Source organism: Ascaphus truei, chromosome 7, assembly GCF_040206685.1.
Source record: "Ascaphus truei isolate aAscTru1 chromosome 7, aAscTru1.hap1, whole genome shotgun sequence".
NCBI classification, from domain to species: domain Eukaryota; kingdom Metazoa; phylum Chordata; class Amphibia; order Anura; family Ascaphidae; genus Ascaphus; species Ascaphus truei.
This window is the reverse complement of record NC_134489.1, coordinates 33,962,411-33,988,952: the sequence shown is the minus strand read 5'-3', so window position 1 is coordinate 33,988,952 and position 26,542 is coordinate 33,962,411. Positions and strand designations below refer to the sequence as shown.

The window sequence follows — 26,542 nt, the reverse complement described above, 5'->3', positions numbered from 1 at the left end:
AGGAAACCAAACACTAGCTAATATACATGACATGTCTGCAGAGCCTAAAGGATTACAATTAAGAAGCACTAGAGGTGCTATGTATGAGCTTCACTGCAGTTAAAACTGTTTAAAAACCGGAAGTGCCCTAATGAATTTAGTGAATGACCCATACTTAGAAGAAAAAACAGATAATATTGAACTACATAATTTGTCATATTGAATGTAGCATTGGGGCCTTTTTTCCTATGTTGATTACCAAAGGTCACTATCCCAGTGGCACTACAATCAACACAAATATATATACTATAGGGGTGTTGCACTGGCTAAGACTGTCCCCAATAGTGAGACCTGTCCAATATGTTTAACCAAACGTAAATGTTATAGAGCCAAGTATTTAAATTATTTTGTTGCGTTTTCCAATCTACTACTGTGTGCCTTTAACTGTTCTGCAGCTGCTTCTGAAACCGTTATGCATAATTACCTTCTGGTTCACGTTCTGAGTATATTTAAGGCGATTTCAATTACACCATTTTGTGTAACATACTGTACTTCATCTGAAAATCCAATACATTTAACCTAGATTGCCTGACCATTGCAATTTTTAAACAGATGTCTCCAGTGTTTCTGTGGTAGTGTTTGGATAAACTTGTCTGAATCTTGATTTTCAATGTTTATTATTTAAGAGTAATTCTCTTCAGCATATAAAGTATTTCTATTTTGAAATTAGATTTCTCAACTTAAAGCAGCAAGCCACCTCTATCTAAAAATAAACAATTTTATTTTATAGGATTGGAACCGGGGTTCCTCCAAAGCTGAAAAGCGCTATTTCCAGCTCTGGGAAACCCACCGTTTCTGAGATACTTAATGGTGAAATTGCCAGTATTACTTCCTGGTGTTGAAGGGGGATTTAAATGAGCAGTCAAAAAAAAAATCTGCAACCAATGATTATTTGGTACCCATTTTGTTTCCCCTGGAGGGAGATTTAAACCCTGTAACCTCACCGGTAAGTATCTCTGGTAGAAGTGAGACCCCGGACCTCCAAATAGCGTGTATCGGCTTTGGGAGACCAACTGGGTCTGGTTTACCTTACTCCAGGATGTCTGTACTCGCTTTGTGTTTTGCACATTACAAATCTCTGTCCTATATGCTAATACTGGTTTCTTTCGCATTGCAAGCTTTGTTTGTGAACTGTCACACTTGCAATGATCAGAAGCCCGTTTTGTGGTTTACTTTTCACTGAGTCACTGAAATACTGGTGGTGAAGAAAACATCATAATTATTTGTCTTCATTCTATTGTAATATTACAGTTCCCTTATTGCATCATGCAGTGTCCTGCAATGCCATCTTTCTTATTCAATTTTGATACTGGACTCGTATACGAATAACCCTGTTACGGTATGTCTTTCACTGGCTTCTGACATAGTGGGGGCGACCACGTGACGTCATCCATCGCCGTCCTACAGCGATTCCTGCACTCTGGTGCAAGGGGACCAGAGATCGCGCCCGGGGTGCGTGGCCGTGAGCGGTTCGCCCTCTTTGGCTGAATCACTCACATGCCCGTGATGTCACCTCTCGATCGCTGGAAATATCAAAATCTTCTGGCTTCCGACGACGGCTAACGTGTCACGGTCACGTCCACTATGGGCACCCGTGACAGACATGTACTTGCTATGGCACTGCGCAATGTCAGTCGTGTTGCAAATATTATCATCTCGGCTTTAAGATAAGACTGGTATAATCTGATCATACTCTGGCTCTTACTACCTGGACATTGGTTTAACTCGCCCTGTATGTGCTATAAAAACTTTCTGTACGTCATATAAAAAAGATTAATGCATTATTTGGCTCCATTATCCTTATCGTTGACTTTATCCCTTATTGCACTCATCCTCTGAAACCTGTCATGTATGCTTTTCCTCCAAACGAAGATCAGACTGAATTTCTGGTATCTTCTTGAATTTTAAAGCAACAACCCCTGCCACCTTCAACAAAAACAAGTGTTTGTTTGCCTTATGTGAACAAGAATTGCCCCCAGAGCTGATAAGTGACACTCAAAGCTCTGGGTACTCCACGATTGCTGAGGTACTACTGTAAATGTTTTACTGCTAGTACTTGCAAGGAAGAACAGATGGGTGCAGTATCACCCCAAAGGAAGCTGTAATGTAATCTCACAGCTTTCTGTTGGCTGGTAGAATGAGGCTAACCCCAATGGCTGTACTGTTTCTACAAGACAAGAATGATTGCACAGTAAAATATGTATAGTTGTATAGCCGTACAGATTGCTGCTTTAATGTTTTTGATTGTATTGCTTATGGGATATGAAAAAATGTTTGCAAAAATGTGCAATTAGAGCTCTTGTGTTCCAAAAGTGTGTTTTGGTATTTAGCAATTTTACATTAAATAAAGATGTGAAGAGCAGAAGGATGTAGCTTTTTTTTATTTTTTTTGTTAAACATGTTTCTTAATGTAAATTAACTGTTAATTGGTAACTTTTAAAATGTTAGACTAATTTTGTAAATATTTGACACTTGGTTTTCCATGGTAACAGAATGCTTAAAGCAGCAGTCCAAACTACAATTTAACTTTTTTTAATAATGAGCTAAGCTGCAGATACATTCTCCTGTGATCGATCAGTGAAAATTTGGCTCTGGGTTTCACTAAATGGCGGTCAGTGCAGCAGAAGAGGACCAAAGATGCAAAGTTCTGAGGGGAAGATCCATGTGACCAGGCAGTCACTAGATATAATTGGTGCACTGCTAGAGAGAGACAGGGCTCAAAAACAGGTGTGCCAGAGCCTGTTTCAGGAGAGGAAGGGGATGTGACTTTGTAAATGGTTGCTAGAGAAACAAAAAAATGCTTGTTACATTATAATACATTAAAAATGTCATTCAGTGTTTTAAAAAAAATGGTAGAAGTATTCTCATAGTACAGAACTGATTTATTACAAAAACACACAGGATATTGCTTGGTCTGCAGCTTTAAGAGGTTGTTTACAAGCATTCTACAGGCAGTCCTGTTACTGTTTTGAAGCACAAATATTTAGGTGCTGCAAGCCATAAAAAAAAAAAAGCCAGTGAAAACGGGTACACTTGGATTCCTTTTTGGTATCTGTTAAAATGTTGCTTTTTTGGTTAAGCATTTGTACGGCTGGGGCCATGGTGCCTTCGCCCATGCGGAGGCTGGTCAATGAGCGGGTGCTTCCCTTGCCATGGTGGATGGGGCGTGCCTGGGGACGTGCTGAGGGGCGTCACAGAGCTGGTTCGCCTTCATTGGGCAAACCGCTCACGTGACCGGCCTGTCGCGCCAAGAAATCAGTTTGAACTGAATTTTTGCGCAACACGCGCCTCCCGCAAGCCACATGGACGCAAACACGTCCTTAAGGCAGTCTGACCGCACGGTCTGCGGTACCATGGCCCCAGCCTAAGCCATGCTCTAGCATTGTTTGTGTTATTCTTAGGATACAACAGTACCTGTGTTTTAATTGGCTTTCGACAAACAATTTACCAGCCGATGCGAATTCAATGTTGTTGCTCAAAGTATTTTAATGTAACCCGATCTTTGCCTGCCTCCTTTGAATTAGAATAAAAAGTTGGTTAGATGTTGTCCTGTGCCTCTTTTTAAACTTCAATATTTCTTTATTTATTAGTATATATTTATTATGAAAATAGGTTGTGCCATGTCTTAACATTTTAAGCCTTGTTTTATGAATGCTTGTATAAAACATACCGATTTTGTTACTTCTGTATGAATGTACTTGCTATTAGATGAGGCTTTTGGAATTTTAACCTAGTTTTTACCACCTGTGTTGGACAACCCCTTCTAGGACCAGGGACAAGTGCAGTATCACACGAGTGATGCCTTTTTTTTTTTTTAATCCAAAACTGATGCTTAAGTATTTCTCATTATTTTATTTGAAAGCCTTAATTCATTCAAAATTGGATTTAAAAAAGAATCAGTTGTTGTGTAGTAAGTAAATGATACTGCATTTAAAAAATAAAAAAAACTCTTTATGCCCTTTGTAATGATTGTTAATATGGTACGCTTTCTTGGGTTGCTATGGCAACCATTTAGGAAGACCACTTACTAAATGGGCGGCCATATTTCATGCCCTGGGAAGCGGCACGTTTGCTGATTGGCAGCTTAGGTTATTGCATTGCTGTAAATGTAAGGAACTGATGCATTTATTAAAATACAAAATGGACAGGAGGAAATGCTGCTTTTCAACGTGCAGTACCACAGTTGGCCAAAAAACATTATTTTAACAGTCTAATTGGCTTCCCTAAATCAAATCTAACCATGTTAATAGCAAATGTTTGGTTGCTTGCATATTTTTTGGATTTCTTAGTGACTTCTGAATGGGGAAGTGTTTGTCAATCCTGGGTTTTCTTTACTCTTATATCCTACCTTATCCTTATCAGAGATCCCCCAAAATGTGACTGGCAGATAAGCAGTGGGGTGAGGATAGGACTTCGGCTGTAGATGCATTTGTTTGTTGTTCCCCCAGTGACATTAGACAAAAGGGAGCAGCCAGAGGAAATCAAACCCTCGAGTCTGATTTTAAGGATTCAGTTTACAAAAAATATTATATCTGATAACACAAAAGTCCTTTCATTATCCAACTACGTTTTAGTTAAATGTTCTCGTAGATACTTTCCTGATCGCCTCCTTTTCTGTTGTAATTTCCAGTGGTTTGCAAATAAATCATAAAAATCTCAGTCAAAATAAAAGCATAGACGTGAACTACAATGGGCCACATACAAACCTTGTACCCTACAGCTTTCCTTCATCTCCAGTTAGGCTACGGCCCCGCTCCCTCAGTCAGCGCGCCCGCACTAGATGCAGGCAGCGTGCTGAGAGGCACAGACCGCTATCTGCGGTCTGTGGGGAGCGGCGGCCGTGGTTTGAGCGGAGGGACCCGCTACTCCCTCCACGGGCTCGGTCACCCGGGCTGCAGGAGGGATCTGCTGCTGGAAGGTAAGCAGCTCCCGCTCCCCCCCCTTCCCCGGCTCAAGAAGGATACCCCTGCTGGTGAGGAACGCGCACGCGGCCGGACGCAGCGGGACCGAAGCCTAACTCCACGCAGTCATGAAATTGCTATTCATTGTTGCATTGTGATGTTTTCTGATGCACTGTTTCAGAATGGTTCATATTTTCTTACAACTCCATCAGTTTCAATTTGGGGATTCTAATATGTTGAGTACTTATCTCACATTCCAAATTATTGTAAGATCCATCTGAGAGGCACTTGTTTTTACTTGGCGCCATATTATAGGCGTGTGAGGCGTGGGATTTTTTTTGGGTTGCAGTGGCCCAGCACTCTTCTCTGAGGCATTTAAATAAAATGCCTGGGGATCACGTGAGGCCTTTGCAACTCACCGGGATTCTGAAGAGTTGCTGGGACGCGTCATCATGGCAATGTGGGGTGACATCACGTCACCCCGCGGCGTCATTTGATGCCACCAATCAAGGTGAGGGGGAGCAGGCAGGGGGGCGCAGCTCAAAGTTTATGCTCCTTATTTTACATAAATTACACTTGTGGTAGTATTGTAATATGAACTGCTATTTTATGCTGTTCAGCACTTAATATTTGTTTTGCGTTTGCACAACAGTATTAATCCATACAGTATTGGTGTCTAAATGCAATTCTAATCCTCTTTTTTATTTTTTATTTCTCACTTGTAGCTACTTTCCCCCACCGATTAAACTTGTTTTACGTGGCAAATGATGTCATACAAAACTGTAAAAGAAGAAATGCAGTTGTGTATCGTGAAACATTTGCAGAAGTGCTTCCAGAAGCTGCTTCTTTAGTAAAGTAAGTGGATTGCAATTTTTATCCTGTCTAAAGTAAGTTTGTATTTGTTTTAGATATGTATTAACTGAATAAGACAAACTTATGTGATAATTCTATCCTCCCTGGTTGACCCTTTACCTGGAGTAAAGTATTTTTTACAAATATGGTATGTACTGGATATGGTATACTGCATACATAGTAACGGGTACTTAAGGAAGTTGGTTTTGCTGTTCTACTTGCATGAAAGAAACAGCCTGCATTAATTTATTTTATTTATTTATAAAAATGTTTTACCAGGAAGTAATACATTGAGTTACGCTCTTGTTTTCAAGTATGTCCTGGGCATACTAGATAATAGAATATTTATTGAATGTAATTAAAACAGTTTGCGTTTGTAATCTATTAAACGTTATTTTTGTGATAGGGATCCATCCGTGTCAAAATCTGTAGAAAGAATCTTTAAAATCTGGGAAGAGAGAAATGTGTACCCAGAAGACACCGTTGCAACATTCAAATCTGCTTTAAGTAAGTCACTTTCTTTTTCATGCCCCCCACCCCCCCTTAAATCTTCCATATAACTGTTTTATAACCAAGTTCATCCGGTAACTTCAATGGCAGTACCAGTTTATTGCAAACTGAATCTACTTAATCTTCCTGCTAATGCCAGAAAGGGAGACATGTATGTATAAGATATGCAATGTACCCTGGAATGGGCATTTGTGCTATATAATGCTGGTATTTGTAGGTTTTTAAAAGTGATCTTATGTTTTGGGGGGAAATCTGCCACCAAAAACACCCACAATTGGGTTTACACATGGGTCTGTTTCAAAGCAGATTCATGTTTTCAATCAAATCATTGTGGTTAGTGGGGCACTACTAGTGAGAAATTAATGTTTCTTTTTCTTTAAATTTAATAACTAGCTGCTAATAGTGATCGTAGAAAAGGCATAGTGTGAATCTATTCCACTAAAATACAATTTAAACCAGATTTTAGACCTTGTAATCCTAACATTAATTTGACTGCAAAAGGGGGTTATGCAGTTTTTCTCTTTAAAAACTTATGCACACCATCCTCCCAAAACTGACACAGGAACCCTCTCAATATAATGGTACAGTATTTAATTCACTAATTGGTGTGTAACATTCAAGACTACCACTGTACATCATACAATTAATATACATAATCTTAAACATAAGTTCATTTAGCAACATTTTTGATGAGCTCTAAGATTTAATGCAGCAATTTTTAAATTCAGTCCCAAATGAATTTATTTATCAAATGTTTTACCAGGAAGTAATACATTGTTACTGTACCTCCTTGTTCTCTATGCCCCTCCCCCCCCAGTATGTCCTGGCCACAGTTATGATGACAGGGTTATATATTCAATATGAATACATTGCATAAACGGTTAAAGATAAAATAAGTTATAGGCATATGTAACAGTTACAGACCACATTAAAATGTGAGACCGCTTTAGTATTTAAAGAACTTAGACTGGTGGTGGTTTTGTGAGTCTTGGGTAGCTTGTTCCAGTTGAGAGGTGCACGGTATGAGGAGCGGCCGGATACTTTGTTGAACCATGAAAAGTCCCTTGGAGTCAGATCTCAGGTGATAAGTGCAGCGTGTGGCATGGGTGAGGAGCTTGTTATACAGTAGAACACTTTTATTGTAAGGTTAGGTGCAATATTACCCAGTGCTGTTTTCAAGTTTTATTTCTGGCAAGAAAAGTATGCACAAACTACAAAGCGGAGTCATCTGACCTGACTACGGACAGCAAATTAGCACTGTTTTGATGTAACATATCACGTAAACAAATAATTACAATTATTTTAATACGTACACAGAGATTATTTTACTTTAGATATGCATAAGTTATTAATATTTTAATAAAAAAATTGAAAATTTCGAGCTATTTTTTAATTTTTGTTTCTAGAATGGGATTGCACTTTTACTTGCCAATGTGTCCTCTGCTTGGACTGGGATTGGTTAATTTTTAGGAAAAGGACAGCAAGTTCACATCTGCAGATTAAAGTCAATATTGTGGTTAGAGTTCAGTTTTCAGAACATATTAAATGTCAACTTGTTCTTACTCTATACAGTTATAGATTTGCTGTTTTATTTACTTTGTTCAGTGCATAATTATTTGATCGCTGTTTATACTTGTATCTTTCTTTTTGAGGTGGAGGAGGATGGGGAAAACGTGAGCGGAACAAGAGTGTACGACCTAAAGTAGCTGATAAAGAGGCAGAGGGTGAGATACTTGTTGGAGGTTCCCTAAAGCTTGTCTCCAGTATTATTTTTCTTACAGTATTGTAATGTGTACGATTTAGTTCAGGGGTGGCCAACTCCAGTCTTCGAGAGTTACCAACTCCAGTCTTCAAGAGTTACCAACAGGTCAGGTTTTCAGGATATCCCTGCTACAGCACAGATGGCTCAATCAGTAGCTCAGTCAAAGACTTCCTGTGCGGAAGCAGAGAGATCCTGAAAACCTGATCTGTTCGTAGCTCTTGAGGACTGGTGTTGGCTACCCCTGGATTAGACTGTCATAGTAGCCATAGTATCACGGTGTTCCTTCTGTTCTTTAGGAATGGGGGTGGGGGGGGGGGTAAAATTACATACTATTTCCTAAATGTAACTTCAAGTATATACAACTTAAAGCGAATAAGACCTTTTAGTTTTGATATTATTTAAGCTGCAGTGCGTGCTGTGATTATTTCCACGTTCTTGCAGTATCTGCTTCATTTAGTGTTGCCTATAAACTAAATCCTCGCATATTTAGTCTCTTTCTCGCATATTTAGTCTCTTCCTTAATCACAAATGCAGTGGTCTTGGTACAAGCTGATTTTTATTGGAAGGAGTTGGTTACTTTTATTTCTCCTTCAATATGTCTCATTTAACTTGACAATGAATAATCTACTGTAAGTGGCTCAAAGCTGAATAAATCCATTATCACTGTCATTGTAAGTATTTTGTTGAAGTTGAGAACCACATGCTGTTTGAGCGACATTTAAAAGTACAGTATAATGTTTTATGTTCAACTAGTTAGTAACTTGAATATCTGTGTTTTCCAGCTCCACCTGTAAATCCTAAAGCTGTCTTAAAGTCCAAGATTGTGGCGGAATTCAGGGTAAGTTACAATTACAAAAGTATTCTTTACATTTAAAGTGGCCTCTTTTAATGTGTTTGAACACTTGTAAATATGAGTACTAACTATGGTTTTATTTTTGTGTAAACAGGCTTTTGTTTAGCAAATATTTTTAGTTTGTGTGTCCGCATTGAAAATATTTCACGATAACATGGTTAGCCTTGGATGTCATCAACATTTTACCGACCGCTCGTAACATGCAGTTTAAACCGCATAGGCTTCAAAGAAGGTAGATCTGCCAATGTAAACAGTATCTTGGCATCCCTCTTTCATCCCATACTCAAGGAGATTAGTCTGCCCCCTTCCGTTTTAATCCCATCCCTACCCCCATCGATCAGAAACAAGGGTCGGTAATGGGAATTGATGTAATTAATTTTAATACACATCATAACTGTTTAAGGTAATTCGTTTCAAGTTGTACATTTATTTTGAATTTTATTTCATTCAAATTAAAATAGTTGAGGCTGAGCTGAGGACCTGCCTTAAAGCATGTGAATGTGCCAATACGGTTATTTTCTTTGCTGTACGGTGGAGGGTTTTTTACTCAGCGTAACTTTCTTTCAATTCTGAAAGTTACCTTGAAATTTTTTCTAAACAGTATAGCTTGAGATCTTGGTAAAACAAAAAGCATATGACAAACCGCTAAGTGCATGTTAAGTATTCCTCACCTTTTCTAACTGTTTGTTTGACATATTGAGGGTATTCAAAACTGTATTAAAAAATGAAGTTTACGGTTTTACTTTGTTTTGCTAGTGCTCCATTATTTAGTAAAATATTGTTTGTTTAATAGCCCCAGACTCTCATTGATGACCTGTTTGCATACAAGCGCTCTGTGGACCATATTGACCTTAAGGAAAAGCAACTTTCAAGTATGAGAGTTGATGTGTGTAGCACTGAAACATTAAAACGCTTAAAAGGTAAGTGGAATCCAGAGTAAAATGTATACATTTCTTCAGAGTTTGGATACAGTCATGTCAGTATTTTCTCCATTTGTGTCTTGATGTAATAATTTATTATTATTATTATTAGCAAAGTTGTTCACTTTAATGTCATGCCTTCCAGATAAAGCTGGAGGGAAAAAGTTTTCTAAAGACTTTGAAGAAGCAAGTGCAAAGCTTGAAGAATTTGTAAATGTGTTGGACAAACAGGTGAAAAATGGACCACCTATAACCGAAGCTATAGAGAACGCTGGCATATTCTATGAAGCACAGTACAAAGAAGTGAAGGTTGTGGCAAATGTAAGTATTAATTAAACATACTTTGGATTAACGGTTACTTGTGATGAAGCAATTTAACATCAGAAGTACCCAGAAAAATATATTTAAGTTTAGCAATTTGGCTATCTTTTTTTAACTGTGTAAATGTTCAATTTGTAGTCTACACCTCAGGTTTTGTGCTTTGAGATCTAGTAATTTGGGGTTTATATATTTGATCCTTAAAACTTTGTAAATATGCCTTTATGCTATAGGTATGTACCTTCTACATTGCCTGCAATACATGTATCCAAGTTAAAAAGTAATTCTGCTTTCTCAGAGAATAACAGGGATTTTTTAAAATTGGGAAGAAGATTGCAGACTCTGAAATGGGGGGGAGGGGGAGGTGCGTTGAATGCTTTGAAACCTTGCTACGTTCTTTGTCTCAATCCATCTGTAAGTTAAGAGAATTATTTTCCAGGTCAGGCACCTTGGCAAAAGGTAGGAGTGTTCGGGGTTAGAGATGTTCTACGGTGCTCAAGGATTGGTTTTGTTTTTTTCTGGGGTCTGCTGCAGATATTACCGTATTCATTTTGATTCCTTTCAATCCCGGGAAACCTTTTCATTGCATATGTTCCTGCTTGAACAGCCTTAATGTAATTTTAACTTCAATTATTGAACACATTCCTAATATGATAAAGTGCAATGTTGGCCACCTTGCATGTTTGTGTAGGATTACTTGACTGTTGCATTAAATAAGACTAACTTTTTGTGTGTATTTCTAGGCTTACAAAACTTTTGCTAACCGGGTTAGCAATTTAAAGAAGAAGCTAGACCAGTTGAAAGCCACCCTTCCTGATCCTCAGGAGTCGCCAGTGCCCTCTCCCACCTTAGATGCCCCATCTCCGACTGGCTCAGAGTCCCCATTCCAAGGTATGGGTGACGAGAGCCCTTTGTCACCAGAGTTGGACACCATTCAGGCTGCTTCACCAGACCCTCCAAAGGATAATCGAATTGTAGAGGACATGGAACTGTCCGATGTGGATGCAGATGAAGAAATGCCTACTATTATTGGTATGTTCAGTGAGGTTAAGAATGTGGTAAATGTAACCAACAACTTCAGTCCCAGCAACTGTTACTTACTTTACTGCTTAAACAACTATTTCTGCAATAATGTTTAAACAGGTAAAATAGTAGTAGTTTTCAAATAAATCCTTGAAGTAATACATGTCACTAGCAAAACAGATGCTTGTATGTGGTTAAGTTCTCAGATCTCTGCACTCGGCGTCTTTATCCTTGTTCATCACAAACGGTATGGAAGAGATTGAAGCAACTTGTCCAAATTGCATAAATGTTTTTAGTGCCGTTTTGTTTTTTCTTAATGTAACATTTTGGCGCCGAAACTAGACTGAGTTAACTACACAGAAACCAGCCAAATGACCACTTTTCACAGATTAAGTTGAAAATCTCTCAATTTTGCCAAATCGCTTAACCGTTTTCTCATTCTTATTTTTATGCTTGAAAAAGTTGAGGAAAGGAAGGAGCATTCAAGCACTTCTAGTGCACCCTCGAAGGTCACAGATAGCGTCTCCACGTCGGGGTCTACTGCTTCCACAACATTGACTGGTCTGGCAACTACCGTTTCTGCTCCAACTCCGGCCCCTCTTACTGCGTCCATTCCCAACACACCTCCACCTGTTCCTGTCTCCACTAGCACACCTGTTTCTGCTCCTGCACCTACGTCAGTAATGCCTGCAAAAACCGTAACTACTTCCACCATTACCCCATCTGCTTCCCTCGCGTTGCCAAACTTGGCCAATGTAGACCTCGGGAAGATAAGTTCGATCCTCAGTAGCTTGACTTCTGTCATGAAAGGTACAGGTGAGTGTCACTAAAACTTTTATTTATAGCTCGCTGTTATTCAACATTGGAAATGTGTAGCTTCATATACAGTATACCTAAAAGTGACGTACCCAGTGTACTCAAGGCTTTGCCATTCTTGGAAAAAGTTTTAATTCTACCCCATGATAAAGTTAACGAGGTTGCCAATGTTTTCAATTTGTATAATCCAACAGACTTGGCAGACAGACTTGCCATCATTTTGAAAGCTAGAACATATAAACATTCAAGGGAATTTTGGAATGGTCTTTTACACATCTCCCATAATGACGTATTTGTCCTTTTCTCAATCTATTCAAATTAAGGTTTTTTTTTTTTTATCTTTTATTTGTGTGTTCATTATCTCATGGCTGTCACGACACCAACTTTTATCAACACATTTATATTTCTGGGTACTTGATTGAACAGAACAAGTTGCAAAATAAATTGTGATTTATTTCCTTAATAGACAAACACACGACATCTGCAGAATACACTTGAAAACAACACTTACTGGAATAAGGGAATGAAAGCAATTGTCATTTGAAACAAAAGAAATTGTCCTCTGCTTGCAAGCGCAAGAAATGCAGCCTTGGTTTAAAAAGTCCTGTGGTTATGTGGTTAACCCCTTCACTCCTGGACTGGTTGCTGCTGTACTGGAACAAAGTCTTGCATCTTTACATCATGGATTAAAATTCAGGAATCACACTGGGAAATACCTGGGGAGCCACAGTTATAGACTGGCCAACGCTGTCTTTAACATGTGGATCCAATCCCCTCGTGGGAACAAGAAAACCCACGAATAGCCAAGTTACCCACAGTTCATAAGATTGGTCAAAAGGGCTGTCCGGTGGGCAGGGCGCATGGGTCAGGTTGACGCCCATGCCACTTAGCATACCTGGGCTACACCCATTCTTGGCACCACTAAGTCTGCTTTTTGACCAATAAATGTCACTAGCCTGACATCTGCTGTGTATCAGTATGCCAGTATTGTATACATTATGGGTCTCTGGGTCTTTTCATAATTGACACTCTTTTAGACAGGGGGACTCTAAATCTGTGAGAGCCTTTTGAGGCTCCGTCATAAAAATAACTACAGCCCTTTGAGGCTTGGTCATAAAAATAGCCCCAGCTCATTCACCCATATCACAGCTGGATGTCCAAGTAATTCCTGCTTGGACTTACAAAAAAATACCTCCTGCCTTACATTTAAGATCTGCCATCATGTGTCAGTTAGAGGGTATGGCAAGCAATGCATCTTGTCTTTTACCCTCGCAGACGGAATGGCCTGCAAATGGGGAATAAAAATGGCAGGGACAGGGCAATAACAGTAATGCATGGCAAATCAGGTATTAACCCTTTCCTCCCCGTCACACTGTTTACTCCATTTCCTAGATATCTGACGCATTATTCATCTGTATTGGTTTCAAATTCTGATATTCTTCTCACCACATGTTCACCATTTCTGTATTGTCTTGCACCGAGTATGTATGTATATATTTTTATTTATATAGCGCTATTAATGTACATAGCGCTTCACAGCAGTAATACACGTGACATCATATGAATAACAAATACTACAAATAACACACAATGGGAAGACGTGCTTCAGACATAAAAGTAACATTTAGGAAAAATAGTCCCTACCCCGACGAGTTTACAGTCTTAATTGTATCACAATAATAGAAGATTGAATTTTCTCTAATCCCTTCTGGATAAGCATACTTAAATGTTTGAATGTCATACTTCTGCCCATTTAGGTGTGAGCCCAGCAGCTAAACCTTCTCCTGGAACACCTACAACACCAACCACAAATGTAACTGGAGGCATGAAGCCCCATGTTCAGGGAGCACCAAACCCATTGGCAAACCTTCTGTCCAAAGTTGAAATCACTCCAGAAAGTATCCTCTCAGCATTGTCCAAAACACAAGGTCCTTCCACACAATCCTTGCAAGGTAACTGTACAGAACATCTCTAGATCTTTCACCTCCATGATTTCAGAGGATATGACTGGAGATACCAATTGCCCTGTCATTATTGGTATATTTTTAATCATACACCTCTAACAATTTAAAGGCTTGATTATCAATGGTGTAGATAGTGGCTGTATAACCTGTATCTTCAGCCTGTCATTTAGGGCAGTGGTGTGCAACCCGTGAATCAGGACTCCCTTGGGGGTCGTTGAAAAATTTGTGGGGGGGGAGGGGGGTCGCCAAAATATTTGACTATTAAATCTGCTGGGGTCCCTGCTTCTGAATGGGACCCCCACAGTGTTGCTCTGCTGACTACAAACTAACTTACAGCAGCTTGTTTCTCTCTCCCTCCCTGCTATCTCCCTCCGGCTGCTTGGATGACAATATAGATGCCCAAATATAGATATGCCCATATTCAGACTTCTAAGATGTCATCCCGGCTGCGTGAGGAAGAGAGACAAGGGGGCGGCTGTACAGAAGCAGAGACCCCTGAAAAGTTAATCCTATATTTTCTGGGCTTGTGTGGTGGACATTTTAAATGTAAGTGTTCTCCGCTAAAAAAGGTTGCGCACCACTGATTTAGGAATGAGTGTTGTGGGGGACCTTGGAATGTATTGCAAGTTTCAATTTTCTTTACCCTGATTGCTAGAGACCAACATGGATATAGTTAGTTACATAATGTTTGCTGGATTTTATAAATGAATTGTGTACAGTATGTATATGGAGAAGGTTTTGTTTTGTTTTTGTTTTTTGTTTTTTGTTTTTTTAATATGGTGACTTGCTCAAGACGATAATGGTACAGTTTTGGGTGGTGAGGTTTTTGTTTTATTATTTATTTTTTTGCTAATGTAGTCTGCTGTGATCCTTACTTTTCTTTTTAACAATTGTGTTTTGCAGGTTTGTCGTCTTTGTTTCAAAGTGTCGCTGGAAACTCGGTTCTGTCAAGTGGAGCTTTAACACACAGTCCTTCAACAGCACCCGCCAACACCACAGTTTCAACTGTAAAAGACAGAAATGCTCCTTCTGGTACTCCTTTTGTTTCTAAAAGCCTTGGTTACTCTCCTAGTTCCTCAAATTCTGAAGTTTCTTCTACATCTGTCTGCAAGACATCTGTAGGAAATAGTTCAAACTTTAATTCAAGTTTGAAGCAACCGGGTAATTCTCTTGGATTTTCAAGTGAACCCCTGTTGTCCACAGAAAAGTCAATGAGCCAGTCACCTGAAGTGTCTAAGCCCACTGAGGAGACTGAATCAACCACGCCTTCAAGTCTAGAAATGAAGATTCACAATTTTTTGAAAGGAAATCCAGGCTTTAGTGGTTTGAATCTGAACATCCCTATTCTTAGTGGCTTAGGTTCCAACACCGTCTCTGAGACTCAGTCTTCTGAATTTCACAGTGGTCCCACTAGCACCTCACTGGATAATGTAGATGGGACTCCAGTTCGTGATGAAAGAAGTGGAACGCCTACCCAAGATGAGATGATGGACAAACCAACATCTAGTAATGTTGATACCATGTCCTTATTATCAAAGATAATAGGTTCTGGCTCATCTACACCTAGTAGCACAAGATCTCCTCCTCCCTTAAGCAAAGACACTGACTTTCAAAAGCTGCCCAATATGCCATCATATAGATCTTTTGGTCTTGGGGGAAATTCACCTACTGCTTATAGACAGCCCTCTGATACTATAGAAAAACAGTCTTCATTAATTGGTTCCCCTCGGGAGAAGTTTTTTCCCGATACATCATTTCAGGAGGATGAAGATTATCGTAACTTTGAATATTGTGGTGCACCACCCTCTGCCATGGGCAATCTTGAAAAGGAATCTACAAAATCAACTTTAACATCTAGCGCGCATTTGGAATCTTCAGAATACCAGCCAGCTCTATCCAGTTTCAGTCAATCCCAAGACTTTGGCAGGCAGTCCTTTCCTCAGTCTATGCGGTCTATTTTTAACACTGCTGAGAGCTGTGGTCAGTTGTCACCTTCCTCTGAAATGTATGGTAGATATAGTTTAAGGGGTGGTAATATGGAGCCTGATGGATCGCCTTCCAAGGATAACCCTTTTTTCCCACCTGACTCCAATCATAATAGCTTATTGTTACATTCTGGTATGCCACAAACTCAGTACCCAGACTCTCCTCACTCTCTTCATAGAATAACACATACTTTTCCCACTCAGAACCTTTCTGCATCTAGTAGAATGCCAATCTTAAATGTGGAACAGTCGGGCTCATCAATTTCGGCCTCTTCAACCATTGAGTTTAAGAACATGCTTAAAAATGCATCTCGCAGGCCCTCTGACGAAAAACAATTTGGACAAACATGTAAAGGTAGTTTAAATGAAGATGTCCATACAGGGATATCGTCCGAAGAGCGACAGCGGCAAGAAGAGCATTATCGTATAGAGACCAGAGTATCGTCATCTTGCATTGACTTACCAGATAGTACAGAAGAAAAAGGCGCTCCAATAGAGACCTTGGGGTACCATAACTCTGGGAACATGAGGTTATCGGGAGAACCAATTAAAACTGTAGAGTCCATAAGAGTTGGAGTGAAAGGAAGCAGAGGACATGGGAGAGGTGAAGGTAGAGTAGGTTGGTTTGAGATGGGTAGCGCAGGGAGTTCTTTTGATAATGGCCCATTAACTGCTGAACAACCTTCAATTAGTGGTAGCAGTGGTGTACCTGGATTTAAAACCCAATATGAGGAGCACTTGTCACGATTTCCAGATGCTGTCAATGACTTCAGAACAAAAAGTTTTCAGTCTTTTGAGCATCACTTACCACCACCACCACTACCACCACCTATGGTTGCTCCCATAGAGCGCGGAGGGCCTTTTCAAATTGAACAAGTTGGCCATCCTTCTGGGCCCCGACCTGGCTTACCTCCTGATCATGGAAGTCTCTTTCCTAGAGACCTTCCTGTTCCGTCACGTATGTCCTCTATGGAAGCACCCAATCCCTTGCCTCATGGTTCTCATCCCCCACCCATAGAACATGGAGGAAATACTTTTTCTGGGCATCCTCCTCCAGAACATGGTGGCATTCCGTTTTCGCCACCTCTCTTAGATATTGGCAACCCATTTTCAAAGGAACATAGTGCTATTCATCAAGGAGCAATGAAAGAACATTTTGGTATGCACACAGGACCAGCAAGAGACCATGGAGTTCCACCTCGTGACCACAATGGTCCTCCCCATGGTAGGGTGAATGAAACCTTGGCATCCCACTCTAGAGACCATCATGGGCCCCATGGCGGCCCCCCACCTCCTCTTATTGCCCCACATCATAGAGACAATATAAATCGGGGTGGCATGAGAAATCCACGACCACAATTTAGGCCCAGAGAACCATATCACAGTTTAAAACGACCACGGCCACCATTTGGAAGGGGACCCCAATTTTTTGCACCGAAACGTCCTTTTTATCCTCCGAGGTACTGACACAGAGGTGTAATTATAAGAGAAGTTAACATTTTGAGGCTGTGGCATTAGTTTTCATACTTGAAGGGCCCTTATTTGGGCGATGATTTTTCTTTGTTTAAATATGAAAAAACACATTTTATGATTTTGTCAGCGTTTTCCAGCACAATGCCACATGTTAAACAGTAGTAGAAAAAAATAAATCGAACCCTTCAGTTGAGTGATGCTGTTGTCTAAAAGGGATGCCCACGTTCACGCCCAAGTAACCATGCCTGAACCAATCTATGGAATCCAAAAACTGTTTCGACTGCTCATTACTTTCCAGCGAAGCATATCCTCATCAAGCTAATGCTTTCTAATTTCCAGATAGGTGAGTCACAGGGGCAGAAATAGGGAGGTCAGTGTATTAAAGAATAGATGGGGGAATTTGTGTTTTTAAAATGTTAATATTTCTTTCTCAGCTCTATTGCGACCGTACACTGCATCCCCCATCCCTATTTCTCTTTTCACCCCCTCAGCCAACAGAAAACCAACTTCCAGTGCAATTAACAAGCTTCATTCCAACATTGAGCATTTCAGGACTTAATCCAGCTAAGATGAGTTCCAGCCCATCGTCTTCGGAGAGCGTCCGGACGAGAGTATGAACACTTGGTGGCGTTCACAATACTCCCAAGTTATTGTACCTGTTGTTGTGCAGTATCTGTTTTAAACATCTACAGAGGTTCAATGTTGTTCATAGCAAGTTAACTTTTCACTGAATACAAAGTTGCAGACTCCTTGTCTAAATCAATATCTAACATGTTTGTGCGCTCAATTACATTTTTGTGCGTACATACAGATATATTTATATGTTGAGTTTTTACATTCAATTTTAACTAATGAGGTAAAGACGGATGAGTTCCTAATTGTCTGCATGACTCATTCACAAAGTGTAGTTTGTGTAATCCATGCCCAGAAATACCTCAGAAATATCGAGGTGCATTGTCAGGGGCCGATTATAAATGTGCTATGCTAACCAGCACTTGTGCTATCTCTGCAGCAGTTTATTTTTCTTCGTTTCATTAGCTTTCACCATTAAAAGTTTTCATTCGCTTCAAAAGTTTTGATTCACTGTGAAAAAGGAAAGCCAAGCTACATCAAACCTTGGAAACGTGGTGCGGCAATATGTATATGAGGAAGTGTGTATAAATTATGTATATTGTTATACAGTAGGACTTTCACTAACCGCAGAGCAGTTAGTCCTGTGTTGGTTTGACTGTGGCACCTGCTGGACAAAAATCGAAATACTGCTACAATAAAAGTAATATTTTCAGCTATTTCAGTCATTTTCAAAAGTCTTCTCCCTTCCCTGTGTGTAGCACTGTCACTTCTATCAGACTGTCGTGGCTAACCAGTAGAGTTTGCATGTTGCAGGTGCTAACTCTATTAACAGGGCACTACTGTGCTGATGTTTCATGCTTTGGCTGACAGAATTTGAACTTACAACTTGTAATTGGTTAGGGAATGAATTATAAAAATGTTAGTGACAGTGTGAACATTTACAAGACACTGGAATGAGGCAGTGGTGATGACTGAACATCATTTTGATTCAACGCAAATGATATAATGAGCATGTATACATAACTTGAAAACAAAAAAGAAGCATTGCGTTCTAGAAGTGTTTCCCTGGTTTAAAAAAAATATTATTGTTTAGTGTTTCTGCTTATAAAAGCGGCAGTGCCATATAGCAACAAATCCAATCATTTTTTAGAACACTATGGGAGGCAGCAAAATGCAGATTTAGAAAATGTTACCGCTTAATGTTAGCCTCTTAAAACAAGCCTACAAACAGCTGCTGCCATAACTCGCTGTGTGTGAGAAGATTGGAATATTGGCTAAAAGTGTGCTGAATAATTAGCGAGGGTGGATAATGGAGGGAAAAGTTTCACACTGAAGTGTACAGTATGTAAGCCAATAAAAAGTTCATGGTTTGTCTGCAGTGCTAATAAATGAAACATTTTAAGCAAATTGTTTGGTGTGCTTGGAAATTGTAACACCAAGTTAACATGGCAAATTTGTGTACAGATTTTGTTTTTTGACCAATCCGGTTATACATAATACTTTACAATTTAGTTATTTTTAAACTGGTGCATACAAAGGCAAATTTTAATTTCTGTTTCAGACATCTTTAGAAGTAAAGATACTTACTACATGATGCTTGCCTTTGCATAGGTATCGGTAAGAGAAACATTGATAACTGTAAAAATGACACCTTTAAGAAATGTGAGTGCATATACTGTAGTAACTATACCGCCATTTTTCTAAATTTTAACCCAGAGTGAGTGAGCTTACCTGGAACTGAATCTTGCTATATGTTCCCAGGAGCCCCTTGTTCCTGAGAGCTTTAACTTTTTATGTGCCAGTAAAAACAGATGACTGCCGGGATTGTCCAATATGATACCGCTGTCATGCTTTGACAAATGTTTTTTGTTTTTTTGCCTGTGGGAGTGAAGCTTGGGTGGCAGCCATATGAATTATCTGAAGGACCAGAAACACTGGCACACAAAGTAAATGTATATTAGGAACCTGGGAGTCATCAGAGCTAAAGATAGCACTGTTCAAAACTTCCCTTCCCCCACCAACCAGTTTCTGAAGATGTACATTACAAAACTGGAAGAAAAAAAACGTTTTTTTTTTGTATTTCATCTATGATGGAAATTTGAATGTCAAATGTTACATTCTAAACACATGTTGGGGATATTGCTCAGTCGTGTTTTGAGTAATTTCTCCTTATACTATAGTATCATGGTCTGCATATGATTAAATATAAAGACAATTAATGTATTATATGGGTATCACCTTACTGCACTGAGCTATTCCACAATACGATCTAGCAAGCATAGTTGAGTCTTCATACACTTTCAGGCTGTTACTCTAAAAACTAATATGCTACTGCCTATGCATTAGTTAAATTGCCTCCAGGCCGTAGCCAGGAGTCTACAAAGGGCTTGTCTCATTTCAACCAAATGAACAGAAGGTGCTCATGATTGAGAATGAGGCTTTTGTAGACTAATATTTAATCTGTTTAATAGAAGGGATTATCAAAGAATCATAAACAAGTGTTCAGATAGGGACTTTCCTAAGGCAGATGGCCTTGTTCTGAAACTTGAACTTGCCAAGTATTGCTGCCGCTTTCACATATTTGCTGATTTAAAAGCTTTGTTGAAACCGTAGGTTAAATGGAAAGCAATGAGTCCCACATCCATTAGATCAAGAATGGCCACTCCAGTCCTCAAGGGCCCACCAACAGGTCACGTTTTCAGGATATCCCTGCTTCAGCACAGGTGGCTCAGTTGAAGACACTACCCACCACCTGTGCTGAAAAAGGATTTCCTGAAAACCTGACCTGTTAGTGGCCCTTAAACAGGAGTTGGCCACCCTGAATTAGATGCTTGTAAATGTAATATGAATATTCTCATCTCTAAATGTAGAATGAATGACTAGACTATTAATGTCTAAAAGTAATTTCCACTTTGTTTTTATATATATATATATATATACTTCAAGAAATGGTCATATTCTCACGTGTAAAAACAAAACGATAACTCTATTGAAGGTAAAAACAATAAACTGAAGGTTGTCTGTATATTAATACAATGAATAAAACCTATTCACTTAAGTTTAACCTAGTAAATAGTTGTAGAATTTGCCAGGCACACCTGTGCTTAAAATGGTAGGAAAGGACAACTAATGTTAAGATCACATGTATTTTTGCATTATTACTTGGCCTTTTCCATTTTATTGGTAACATGATTTAATGGATTTTTATTTTAAACTGGCACAATATGGGAGGTAGCTATTACAAGTGATGTAAGAAATTGTTAATTTATCTAGTTGAAAAATGTGGTTCACACACTGAATTTCAATTTCATGCTGCATTTCAAGTTTTTGAGAGCAAAAATATCAAATACAGTACTTGTTACACAACATTAATCATGGGTTTTTTTTTTTCTACCCCCTTCCTCTTGGTAAAGGCAGATATCAGACTAACCAATCAGTCTGAATTGCATTTCTGTGTCTAGCACTTTAGTCGTACTGTTTGAAGAGGACCCAATGAAGGAGGGGTTTGACTTATGTATAACTGATCAACATACAGCAGTCGAAAAATTATACAAAATTCTGTTGATTTTTTTTGTTGTTGTTTTTCATGCACTTAAATTGAAACGGGTGAAACTCACTGTTTTACAAGCAATTGGTTTGGGGTGTCTACATTTTGTAAATAAAAGGAGAGGAGTGCTGTAACACTGCAGTATACAAAAAAAATGTTACTTTCAAACTTAGTGGGTGTAGATTGCTTTGATCAATAAAGCATCACCAGCCACCTAAATTGCTAATATGTTGTTCCGGCCTCAAGCATCCCGTTAAGGGCTGGATTAAGAGGGTAAAAACAGCCCTTAAATGTTCTGAAGCAGTACACAAATGTTTTTGATTAGGTATCTAAATGTGTGTAGTTAGCAAATGTATCTGTACCTAACCAGAATACCATAATCGCACCTTTTTTCTACGGTCACTTTTTTTTGTGAGTGAGGTGTACGAGTTTTGTAATAAAATATCTGCGTTTAAAAAATATATATAATTGTCAAATTGAGCAACAACTCTACATATCTGCCTCCTTGTTACAACAGGTGATCAAAACCGTAAAACAGATGTGTAGCTTTTACGGTTGCTACTTGGCACAGAGCCTAATATGGCAATTTTATAGAATTTGACATTTTTTTATTACAAGACTGACAAGATGGTTAACTCCTTCCCTGCTGAAGAAACCTGGCACTTATTGCTGTTGGCAGTGGATACTTTACAAAAAATCCAATAAGGGATACCTCACCATCTACCTTCCTTTTTATATTCCATCTCGCACTCTAATGTGTTTTGAGACCGAAACACATTGTAGAGCAGTAAATTGTAGTCCAAGTGCAGAAGCTGTTCATAGCGTACTGAAGAGGAGTTGTGACCTGCTGCAGAGTAACATGCTCCTGTCGAGCTTATCCAAGCAAACATAATTGCATAGGTCTCTATAAAAGTCATTCCCAGCGGAGTCCTGCAGCATGTTTCAACTGGTTCAAGCCCCTCTTGTGCTAGGTAGAGTTAACCACTCCGTTCAGTCTAGTGTGTTTCAACCAGGGTTATTAGCAACCCATGGGTTCCCGGGTGTCCCTAAAGGGACCCGTCTAATTTTCAGGTCATTTGAAAATTGTACCGAATACGGAAGTATTTCCACTGCATCAGATCGCCGACGTTATTGGAAAGGGTCGGGGTTCCTTACAATGTATCTGATCTCAGACTCGCTATTAGAGAGGGTTGGGGTTCCTTACAATGCATCTGATCTCAGACGCGCTATTAGAGAGGGTTGGGGTTCCTTACAATGCATCTGATCCCAGACGCGCTATTAGAGAGGGTTGGGGTTCCTTACAATGCATCTGATCTCAGACGCGCTATTAGAGAGGGTTGGGGTTCCTTACAATGCATCTGATCTCAGACGCGCTATTAGAGAGGGTTGGGGTTCCTTACAATGCATCTGATCCCAGACGCGCTATTAGAGAGGGTTGGGGTTCCTTACAATGCATCTGATCTCAGACGCGCTATTAGAGAGGGTTGGGGTTCCTTACAATGTATCTGATCTCAGACGCGCTATTAGAGGGGTTTGGGGTTCCTCAGAACTTCACAATATAATTATAGGGTTCCTTATACAAAAAAGGTTGAAAACCACTTGTCTAGTCATTCAAATGCCATGTATATCACCTATCCATATATTGTAAGTGAAAGAGGTAGTAATTCTATAGCCTTTACTAAACTTTTGTTAAAGACTGCTCTTGGTAAATGGAGAAGTAAACAAAATCACATTTTGTTATCTTAGGCTGAGTTCAGGGTGGCTGCTACGGACGTGAGCGTCCGTGTGCGCCTCCCTCGCATGCTGCTGCAGCCCAGCGATCTGTGTTCAGGCTGCAGGGGTCGGGTCGTGGCGGGGTGTGGGGCGAACGTGTCACAGCTGGTTCGCTTGACCAGCTCACGTGACACGACTGCAGCCCCAAATATTTCTATTTGTAGCGGCAAAATGTAGCGGCGTCAATGCTGCACTTTGCCGCCGGTGGAGTTTTCAATTTGAACACTCCCACTGAACAACTTGAAATTTGTGCCGCGCGCGACGTCACGTAGCAGCCACCCTGAACACGGCCATAGAAGTGATAATACACCTCAAAAAAAAATCTCATTTACAATTTACAAAACTCGTATTTTTCTTGCCATATCAACTCTCAGAGAACATCAGACCTATTTTTGCCTTTAAAGAACCGATTTATTGTAAAAGGGAGAGGAAAAATGATAGTGTTGGGTGCTGACCTGGAGTCCAGCAATCTGTCAGCTACAGTTTAAAAGTGTCAAAAAAATGTTTTACATTTTCCTGTCCAATTTTTGTTTTAAAATAAAGCAATTGGTATGATCTGACGTCTAAAAGCAAAAGGACAGTTTGAACAGCATCAACAGGCGGCAATACAAATACCAGAAAATAACTGAGGATGGATACAGGAAAAAATAATTAGAATGAAGACATTTAAGAGTTAAAATAACCATTATAATTTTTAATTAACATGCAAAGCGCAATCCAAGCGTGCTTTTATTTGTATTTAAAAAAATTTTTCAACAGAATTGAAACGGGGTCTCTGGAGCTGAACCCCATTCATTTCAGCTCTGGGGACCCCCTGCTTCAGGAAATACCTTCATAGGGGATGCGGGTAGCTGCTTGGCTAAAAGAGTTCACATTATTGGCAGCGGCCCAAAGCTCCCGCGCTCTGCGGGCCAATAGGAAGCCGTGATGTCATCAGGTTTGGCTTCTTATTGACATCCAAATCTTATTGGCCTGTGTCACGCGGGAGCGGCTATTGGCACCCCCTAAGGAGGTAAGTATCTCAGGAAGTAGAGGGTCCACTAAGCTGAAATTTATGGAGTTCAGCTCGGGACCACATGCTTCAATCCTGTGTAAAAAAACAAAACAAATGTCTTGAATACAAAAAAATAAACACTTTGCTTGCTCCTTTAAGAGATACACAGGCCAAATACAATATGTTCATATTGGTCAAATCTGCAATTCTGTGGGGTTTTGTTTTTTGAAGGCCAAGGAAACCAGGTCCTTTTATACTCTCATGTATATGCGAACAGCTGGCCTGAATGTTTCTGTTTTGTTTGTTTAGCTCCATGTTTGAGACAAACAAAAGGTCTCTGAAGAGGCCAATATAAAATAATTTTCTGTTCACTAAACCATTCTTACAGAAGATACAGCTCCTGCTAATCAACCTTCTTATTCACATGAAGCCAGTGGTCAAAGTGCATTAAAAAGAATCATGTCTGATTTCAAGAAATGTGAAACTTTTTTTAAATGGATGGTCGTTAAGCCTTTTGGGTGTCATTTAAAAATAAAATAAAAGGATAACAACATTTTGTTACAAAATTTTTTTTGGGGATGTTTGTAAATTAAACCCATTTCTAAATATCAAGTGGATCCTAAAATGTTGCTTTTGACCATAAGCTGCTCTTCGCAAGTTTCCAGAGTAACAAAGTAAAAAAAAAAAACTTGTTAAGCTAGTTTTAAAGCAGCTCTCCATTTAGAGAGGTCCCGCTAGAAAGGAGCATATACTCAAGATTAGTACATTTAGCGTTTTGCGCAACTTCTTAATAGTACAGTGGCAAAATGTGCAATGTTTTCTCATGCCCTTTTTATTTGATCCAGCTCCACTACCTGCCACTCACAATAATCACATCCTGGATAGGAATCATTCTCCTTAAATTGGCTTCTATCTTTTGTATTTGGAGAGTGTTGGGAGTGAATGGCAGTGGCATAAAGCTCTGAAATTATTTGATTTTCCAATGATTGATTGTGTTTTTGGATCCAGATCGAAAGATACTGGTTCACATTTCTAGTCCATATTGAATATTGGGCTGCAGTGATTTGCAGGCCCCTCCAAAAAGTTAATATGTAGGAGGTGAAAGATATTTTCACAACCAAAGCAAGTAAATGGACTTCTATTTAGATAGTCAGTTTTTTTTCTTGACTGCATTTATATATATAAAAGTGTCTCTTGGAGTGCACAATAATTTAGATGGATAGAGCTGCTTCTCAATCAGCAAAAGGAGCCAACAAAGCATTACCTTGGTACTGTACCTTCAAAACTAGGGTCTCCTACCTCCAGATCACCAGTACAAAGGTGTTACGAATAACCAAGCTGTCTGTTAGATATTTCCATACGGTATGATCATGCAGAGAGGGCCTTTAAAACGTGGCCAATTTGTGGGCCTTCCAGGCGGGTTGCCAGAGACCATCATGAAATGTACATTCTCTTGGGAGGAAAACTGGCATTGTTTGAAGTCTCCTGGTGAAACCAAACTTGTTTGCTGCAATACTGTGACTATCAAATTAAGAGAAATGTCTTCAACTAAAACCTTGTAATTTTGAGTTGGACATCTGCCGTATGCATGTAATGGTGTCGGTACCGGACATTAGAAAAAGAAATATACCACAATATCAATTTGCTTTAAAATACATGGACATATATGTATGTGTGGGGTTGTGTTCCGACTTGACTTGTTCTTTGTAGTAGATATTGAAACTGCTGGCAATTCTGTTAAAGTGAGTCACATATATTCATTTATCATTTATAACTGATGCCAAGTGGTAGGTAGAAGTAAGGTTATTTGTTGTTAAGGTTTTAGAAAATGAGCTTGTTTTGTTTTATTAGACCTTGGGTAACAGAGGTACATGGTGATCATAAAATATATATATACCACACTTTTTTTTGGTTTGTGTGAAACTAATGGGTTAGTGGTTTATAATACTGCAGGCAACAGTAGGATAGGAAGCAGATTGTACTACTGTAAAGAGTGTGAGAGTGGAATGGTGATCTAGCTTTTAACATCTAAAAATTATTTCGTATTCTATATAACACAAGTTTGGACCACCTGCTTAACTCCTGTGGGGACAAATAATTTGAAGGAATAGAGCTCTGGATTCTGTACTGTACTTAAAACCGTGCATGCAGTAGTTTTATTGGCCACGTGGTGGCATCATATTAGTGAAATGATGCAATACAGCCATATGCCAAACAGTCTGATTTTTAACAAGTACAG

General features: G+C 39.4%; 1 protein-coding gene across 5 annotated transcripts in view; it reads left to right on the top strand.

The window, feature by feature from the left end:
* The window catches only part of RPRD2 (regulation of nuclear pre-mRNA domain containing 2), a 36,136-nt gene that overhangs the window by 7,164 nt on the left and 2,430 nt on the right, over positions 1-26,542 (top strand). For 2 of the 5 annotated variants that reach the window (XM_075607596.1, XM_075607597.1), the window contains 10 exons: positions 5,666-5,795; positions 6,199-6,299; positions 7,955-8,026; positions 8,847-8,902; positions 9,711-9,837; positions 9,983-10,158; positions 10,899-11,187; positions 11,641-11,994; positions 13,752-13,946; positions 14,862-19,396. In XM_075607596.1, coding sequence (XP_075463711.1) covers positions 5,666-5,795; positions 6,199-6,299; positions 7,955-8,026; positions 8,847-8,902; positions 9,711-9,837; positions 9,983-10,158; positions 10,899-11,187; positions 11,641-11,994; positions 13,752-13,946; positions 14,862-17,410 — 4,049 coding nt within the window. In that variant the 3' untranslated portion in view covers positions 17,411-19,396. Of the gene's footprint in view, positions 1-5,665; positions 5,796-6,198; positions 6,300-7,954; positions 8,027-8,846; positions 8,903-9,710; positions 9,838-9,982; positions 10,159-10,898; positions 11,188-11,640; positions 11,995-13,751; positions 13,947-14,861; positions 19,397-19,550; positions 19,607-26,542 lie in introns of those variants that run through there. The other 3 variants (XR_012802587.1, XR_012802586.1, XR_012802585.1) reach the window with 3 other exon arrangements.